The 7,821-nt window shown below is 47.9% G+C and overlaps 1 protein-coding gene across 1 annotated transcript; it reads left to right on the forward strand.

The window, feature by feature from the left end:
* Nucleotides 1-45: 45 nt before the first annotated feature.
* Nucleotides 46-6,329, forward strand: SPTSSA (serine palmitoyltransferase small subunit A). Its single transcript, XM_056547199.1, has 2 exons — nucleotides 46-316; nucleotides 5,627-6,329. Exons 1-2 carry the CDS (start codon nucleotides 184-186, stop codon nucleotides 5,728-5,730), a joined length of 237 nt encoding a protein of 78 aa, XP_056403174.1. The 5' UTR covers nucleotides 46-183; the 3' UTR covers nucleotides 5,731-6,329.
* Nucleotides 6,330-7,821: the final 1,492 nt, after the last annotated feature.

Raw genomic sequence — 7,821 nt, forward strand, 5'->3', positions numbered from 1 at the left:
TACTTTCCCTATTGTTTTCGTGTCACCAGTGAAGGGCGGGCCTCCACGGCACCAGTGGTAGGCGGGGCTACACGTCACATGCTTCTGGCGCTTTAGCGACCGTTACGTCACCGATCCTAGAGTAGTAGGGGTGTGTGAGGCGGAGGCTTCAGACCAGGTCGTGTACCGGAGCCGTGTGTGAGGATGAAGGTGTCGTGTGAGGCCGGTGCTCAGGGCTCTCTGGGCCGCGCATGGAGGCAGATGTCGTGGCTGTATTACCAGTACCTGCTGGTGACCGCGCTGTACATGCTGGAGCCGTGGGAGCGGACTATCTTCAGTATCCTTCCGCTACTTACAGGGCCTCTCAGGTGGTTGTAGGACTACAGGTAGCAGCATGGATGTGGGCGGGGCTGGTCGATGTGTCCTGTAGGGGGTGCAGGGTCACACACAGCCTCTCCTCCGTTACTATGTGTATGTGATCCCGGATATGTACTGGCCAAATGTATGGAGATTACCGGGCCGGACATTGTGCAACACTTCCTGGTAGGAATCCCGGTGACGAGACACAGAGCATGCCCTACCCAGCGGCAACACCCACTGAGAGGGGGGCTGTAGGACCAATCCCACCCCCAGACTGGGATCCCATCTGTGCCCCCCCGAGACTGGGATCCCATCTGTGCCCCCCCCCCCCCAGACTGGGATCCCATCTGTGCCCCCCCCCCCCAGACTGGGATCCCATTTGTGCCCCCCCCCCCAGACTGGGATCCCATTTGTCCCCCCCCCCCCCCAGACTGGGATCCCATTTGTCCCCCCCCCCCAGACTGGGATCCCATTTGTCCCCCCCCCCCCAGACTGGGATCCCATCTGTGCCCCCCCCCCCAGACTGGGATCCCATCTGTGCCCCCCCCCCAGACTGGGATCCCATCTGTGCCCCCCCCCCCAGACTGGGATCCCATCTGTGCCCCCCCCCCCCCCCCAGACTGGGATCCCATCTGTGCCCCCCCCAGACTGGGATCCCATCTGTGGCGCCCCCCCTCTCCCAGACTGGGATCCCATCTGCGGCGCCCCCCCCTCTCCCAGACTGGGATCCCATCTGTGGCGCCCCCCCCTCTCCCAGACTGGGATCCCATCTGTGGCGCCCCCCCCCCCATCTCCCAGACTGGGATCCCATCTGTGGCGCCCCCCCCCCCATCTCCCAGACTGGGATCCCATCTGTGGCGCCCCCCCCCCCATCTCCCAGACTGGGATCCCATCTGTGGCGCCCCCCCCCCCCATCTCCCAGACTGGGATCCCATCTGTGGCGCCCCCCCCCCCCCATCTCCCAGACTGGGATCCCATCTGTGGCGCCCCCCCCCCCCCATCTCCCAGACTGGGATCCCGTCTGTGGCGCCCCCCCCCCCCCCCCCATCTCCCAGACTGGGATCCCGTCTGTGGCGCCCCCCCCCCCCCCTCTCCCAGACTGGGATCCCGTCTGTGACGCCCCCCCCCCCTCTCCCAGACTTGGATCCCGTCTGTGGCGCCCCCCCCCCCCCCCCCTCTCCCAGACTGGGATCCCGTCTGTGGCGCCCCCCCCCCCCCCCCTCTCCCAGACTGGGATCCCATCTGTGGCGCCCCCCCCCCCCCCTCTCCCAGACTGGGATCCCATCTGTGGCGCCCCCCCCCCCCTCTCCCAGACTGGGATCCCATCTGTGGCGCCCCCCCCCCCCCCCCCCTCTCCCAGACTGGGATCCCATCTGTGGCGCCCCCCCCCCCCCTCTCCCAGACTGGGATCCCATCTGTGGTGCCCCCCCTCTCCCAGACTGGGATCCCATCTGCACCCCCCACCAAGTTACTATAGGATTGTATACAGAAACTTTTATAGTTTTTCTCCTTTTTGTTGCTGCTCTCATTCCCAATGGTTTGGACACAGTTGCTCAGGTTACAGGGCTCGGCCCACTCCTTGTCATCTCCTTTTGTTAGGCTTTAGGGCTTATGCAGATGGTGCGTGTAGATCGGTATCATGCAGATATCTGCTATGGTAATACACAGCGAACAAGCCCAATCTGGAGATTCCCTTGAGGATTAACGCTGTTGACATGACACACACTATCTCATGAGTTATCATTATAGAAGCTTGTGACATGACATGTGAGCCTGTACAGCAGTGTTTACAACCAGTGTGCCTCCAGCTGTTGCAAAACTACAACTCCCAGCATGCCCGGACAGCCGAAGGCTGTCCAGGCATGCTGGGAGTTGTAGTTTTTCAACAGCTGGAGGCACACTAGTTAACCCACTGCTGTACACACTAGTCTGCTTCCTGCACTGTACAGTACTGTATAAGGGAGAATGTTTATGTAACCCGCAGTGTCCGTATTTCCTGTAAGGAGTGGCTTTCTTTTTTTTTTTTTTTTTTTTTTTTTTAAACCTTTTTTCTGATTTATATGCCATTCGGTGTCAGCTGTAGGGTGTATGCATGTATTTTAATTTTTATTTTATTTCTTTATTTCTAGTTATTAATACAATGCACTCTTACTGCATTGCCCTCTATTCCCTGGCCGGCCAATCTGACCTTTTTCTGCATAAAAGTTTATACAAAGAAAAGGTCGGATCTCCTCTTGGTAACTGTATCCGGTTTTGTTGCCAGACAAAAAGTCCAGCAATAAAACTGATACGGTGCAAAAAGGAGGGGGATACGGCAGCGGTCATTTTATTTACTTTTTAAAGTTTCCCCGCCGACTGCCGTGCGCCCAAAACACAGTGTGAATGCACCCTAAAAGTTGTTTTAGCGCTAGAACTGCAGAATGAGGTTTTATAAGCTAAGATAAAAAAAAAGAAAAAAATGGGGGGGACTATTTGTCCAGGATGTGCAAATGGATAAAACGTAGCTTTTAATATTCTCATTTAAAATGAAAACAATGTGAATTACTAATGGTCAGAATTAGGGATCGACCGATTATCGGTATGGCCGATATTATCAGCCGATAATCACGATTTTGGGCATTATCGGTATCGGCAATTATCTTGCCGATAATGCCCCGCAAACCCCCGCACCGCCCCCACCGCACCGCGACCGCCACCCCCTCGACCCGCCGCACCGCCGACCCACCGCACCCCCCCCACCGTGATGCTAGGCGGTATACCGGTATGGATTTTTTCCCATACCGCTATACTGGTCGGGCCCCTCCCCCACCCTCCCAGTCAATAAAAAATTTAAACTTACCCGTAATGGGGGTGGTCCGGGCCATCCATCCATCGTTCCTGTAGCGTCCGGGGGCGTTCCGGGTGGAGGGTGGTCCGGTCCGGGCTGTCCTTCTTCTCCCACGGTCTTCTTCTGCACTCCGGGCAGGCTCCGGCCTAGTACACTGCATAGACGCCGCTACGCCGTGACGTCAGGTGCGTCGCTGCGCACGGGCGTCACTGCGCAGCGACGTCTATGCAGCGTACTAGGCCGGAGCCTGCCCGGAGTGGAGAAGATGACCGCCGGAGAAGGACAGCCCGGACCGGACCACCCTCCATCCGGAACGCCCCCGGACGCTACAGGAACGATGGATGGATGGCCCGGACCACCCTGACAGGTAAGGGGAGAGAAGCGGGTGGTGGTGGCGGCGGCCTATGGCCCCGCAAAAGCCACTGCAGATCATTTATTTAAAGCGCCCGCTTTAAATCAATGATCTGCAGCGGTGTCGCAGGGGGTTAAATAGCCGATAACTTATATCGGTATAAGTTATCGGCTATCGGCCCTAACCTGCACCGATTATCGGTATCGGCCCTAAAAAAAAACGATATCGGTCGATCCCTAGTCAGAATGTAACACACGGTGCCTGTGGGTTCTGCAGGGCCCAGACAACCCAAAGGCACCACCCACCTGGGGTACAATACAGAGATACACCACAATGCCCATTTTTGATTCATTTATTCCCGCCTGTTGTGGTGTATCTCTGTATTGTACCCCAGGTGGGTGGTGCCTTTGGGTTGTCTGGGCCCTGCAGAACCCACAGGCACCGTGTGTTACATTCTGACCATTAGTAATTCACATTGTTTTCATTTTAAATGAGAATATTAAAAGCTACGTTTTATCCATTTGCACATCCTGGACAAATAGTCCTCCCCCCCCCCCCCCCATTTTTTTATTTTTTGTTGCTGGATGACATTAGTAATATAACTTGGAATTACGTGAATTCCTCTATCCTTGCTTCACGTTTTTGTTGTGCTAAAATACGTAACGTTTATTGTACTTTTTGCATTTTTTTGGGTTCTTATTCATTGTTCCTTATGACTTGTATGAGCAGGGAAAATGCCAACTGGCTCTTTAACCCCTTAACGACGCAGGATGAATATTTACGTCCTGCGCCGCCTCCCGTTATGTATAGCGCACTCAGGAGCTGACCGCGCTTCATAGCCGGTGGGTCACGGTTGCTATCAGCAACCAGGACCCGCAGCTAATACCGGACATCACCGATCGGGCTGATGTCTGGTATTAACCCTTTAGACGCCGCAATCAAAGTTGATTGCTGCATCTAAAACGGGAGAAAACGGGGCTCCTGGGCCTAGGCGGTAACAGGCTGGTGTTATTTAGGCTGGGGAGGGCCAGTAACAATGGTCCTCGCCCACCCTGGTAACGTTAGGCTGTTGCTGCTTGGTTGGTATCTGGCTGAGAATGATTAGAGGTTAGCGCTAGCTGATTCCATCTACTACTTAAAAAAAAAAAAAATATATATATATATATATATATACACATATACACATATACACATATACACATATACACACACATACACACACACTCTCTTAGGGGGGGAATTAAACACTTTTTTTTTTTTTTTTTGTGCTTGTGTGCTAAAAAAATGGTATTCCAAATTGATTTTTATTTGTTTTTGCTTCTGTAAGCCAAATTTATCAACCCCGTGATAGTATGATAAATATGTCACACATAAGCAAGCCCAAAGCAAAAAAAATGCCTACGGAACTCTTACAAAAGCAAACAATGATAAATGACCCCTTATGTGTACACACTCAGATATCGCACTGTACCTACTGGTTAGAAAAGCTTAAAGGGGTACTCCGGTGGAAAAGTTTTATATTTTCTTTAAATTAACTGGTGCCAGAAAGTTAAACAGATTTGCAAATTACTTCTATTAAAAAAAAATCTAAATCCTATCAGTACTTATTAGCTGCTGAATACTACAGAGGAAATTATTTTCTTTTTGGAACACAGAGCTCTCTGCTGACATTACGAGCACAGTGCTCTCTGCTGACATCTCTGTCCATTTTATGAACTGTCCAGAGTAGGAGAAAATCCCCATAGCAAACATATGCTGCTCTGGACAGAGATGTCAGCAGAGAGCACTGTTTTCCAAAAAGAAAATTATTTCCGCTGTAGTATTCAGCAGCTAAGTACTGGAAGGATTTAGATTTTTAATAGAAGTAATTTTCAAAGTACCCCTTTAAGTATAATGTAAACTGCAAAACAACAATTTTAGGAGTAAATTGGGAACTTTGCTATTATATGATCTTCTGATCGGCAGTTATACAAATACTGAATACACATCTATCCAATACCTTGAAGGTGCTAACAGCAAAACATAGTATGGACCGGTGAGGACCTGTGAATGATGCTTTGTTGTTGTTTTTGCAATACATGTTACATTTCTTAACTAGACCTCCTTAGACTCCATGTTGGTCTCCATCATCGGAATGGCTCTGTATACAGGATATATTTTTATGCCGCAACACATTCTTGCAATTTTGCACTACTTTGAGATTGTCGAATGACCCCCAAAGGGGCCTTACATGTCAAGGGCTAGAAGGACAAGAGCATCAGTCTTGGGCATTTCTGCTCTCAGATTGGACCTTTTACAAGTCGGCATCATCGTTCATTAAGCTGAGAAGAGAACAAAATTTGATGAGCGCCATCTCTGGTGAAACTGCCGGCGTCTTTTCTCGATGGACAAGGTCGTTTGAAGCTCTTCTTTATCAATAGCCAACCTCACCTCTCCCCGTCTAACCAGCTGGTTTCAGTACCCAGGAGCTCTGCTAAACCAATGCTATTTTGGCAGTGCGAAGGGAAGTATTTCCTTTGCGTGTGTGTGACGTTTTGTTGTAAACAATAACTTTTTTAATATTGCACTGTAAATGTATTTTTAGTTTTTTTTTTTTTTATATTTTACACAAAGCAGTGCTCGTTTTGTGCACCATCTTAGGTTCTCTTTCTTGTGTAACTGAACCCGTCTCACTTGGACAAATATTGTAACACAAGTTTGTACACATTTTATGTTATAGGGCAAAACATGCAGCGCCCCTGCGCACTGTTCTATGCTAAAATTTATATTTTGACAAAAAAAAAAATTGTGACTTAAAATGTTGAGTTTCTGTGAGATTTTTTTTTATTTTTATTTTTTCTTCCTTAAGGTAAACATTTAACATGACTGCTGTGTTTTTATAAAAAAACAAAACAGAAAAACTGCTTCTATCGGGCTATGTTCAAACATGGTGTTTTGCAACAATTCGCTTAAAAGGGTCTCCTTAAAACTAATTTTTGCTATTGCACTCCTTATGGTAAATAAACAATATTTCTAATATACTTAGTTTAAAAATAATTACGTTTTCTATGTTTTATTTGTACTTAAAAAAAAAAAAAAGCTCAAGAGCACATTTTCCCCCATCTCATACACAGACTTTGGACCGAGGTCCAAACACAGGAAGTGCAGACTGCAGTGCTGAGGGGTGTGCGTCCAGCCTCATCCAATCATAGCTCCTCTCACACTTAACTGCCATATGCTGTTGGTTGGACCCCCCCCCCCCCCCCCCCCCCAATCAGCACTCCAGGCTGCACTTCCTGTGTTTGGACTTCGGTCCTAAGTCTGTGTATAAGATGGGGGGAAAATGTGCACTTGAAATTTTTTTAAGCACAAATAAAACAAAGAAAACTTCATTTTTGTTTTTTTTAAACAAAGTATATTAGAAATATTTTTTATTTACCATAAGGAGTGCAATAGCAAAAATTAGTTTTAAGGAGTTCCCATTTAAGGGCATGGCATATGGGTACGCCTTTGTCCCCTGGTACTTAAGGACGCAGGGCATACCGTTACGCCCTGACACCTTAAGCTGCGTTCGCTTCACAGCAGTGAGTTTCCGCTACCATCAGTAGCCAGACACTCCCTGCTTATGGGTAGCATTTAACTCTTTAGGTGCTGTGATCAATAAAATGGCAGAGGGTCCCCTTACCGGCTGCCGATCGCTGAGTTACTGATGTAGCCTGGCATAGCATTATACAATGAATGCAGTCTAATGATTGCATATAAATGTCCCCAAAAGGACTTAAAAAGTGTAAAATAAAAAAAAGCATTTAAAGGGATGTAAAACTCCCTCCCCTAATTAAAAATAAAATTACCCTTATTTTCCCGTTTTTACAAAAAAGAAAAACGTAAAAAATACCAAACATCAAAAAACAGATTTTTAACCCCTTCATCCATATGCTTATTTTTTGCGCCACCAATTCTACTTTGTAATGTCAGTCATTTTACCCAAAAATCTTCGGCAAAACGGGGAAAAAAATCATTGTGAGACAAATTGAAAAAAAAAAAACACCATTTTGTAACTTTTGGTGGCTTCCGTTTCTATGCAGTAAATTTTTTGGTAAAAATGACACCTTATCTTTATTCTGTAGGTCCATATGGTTAAAATGATACCCTATTCATATAGGTTTGATTTTGTCGGACTTCTGGAAAAAATCATAACTACATGCAGGAAAATGTATATGTTTAAGATTGTCATTTTCTGACCCCTATAACTTTTTTATTTTTCCGTGTATGGGGCGGTATGAGGGCTCATTTTTTTTTTTTGCGCCATGATCTGAAGTTTTTA

Source organism: Hyla sarda, chromosome 11, assembly GCF_029499605.1.
Source record: "Hyla sarda isolate aHylSar1 chromosome 11, aHylSar1.hap1, whole genome shotgun sequence".
Taxonomy (NCBI): Eukaryota; Metazoa; Chordata; class Amphibia; order Anura; family Hylidae; genus Hyla; species Hyla sarda.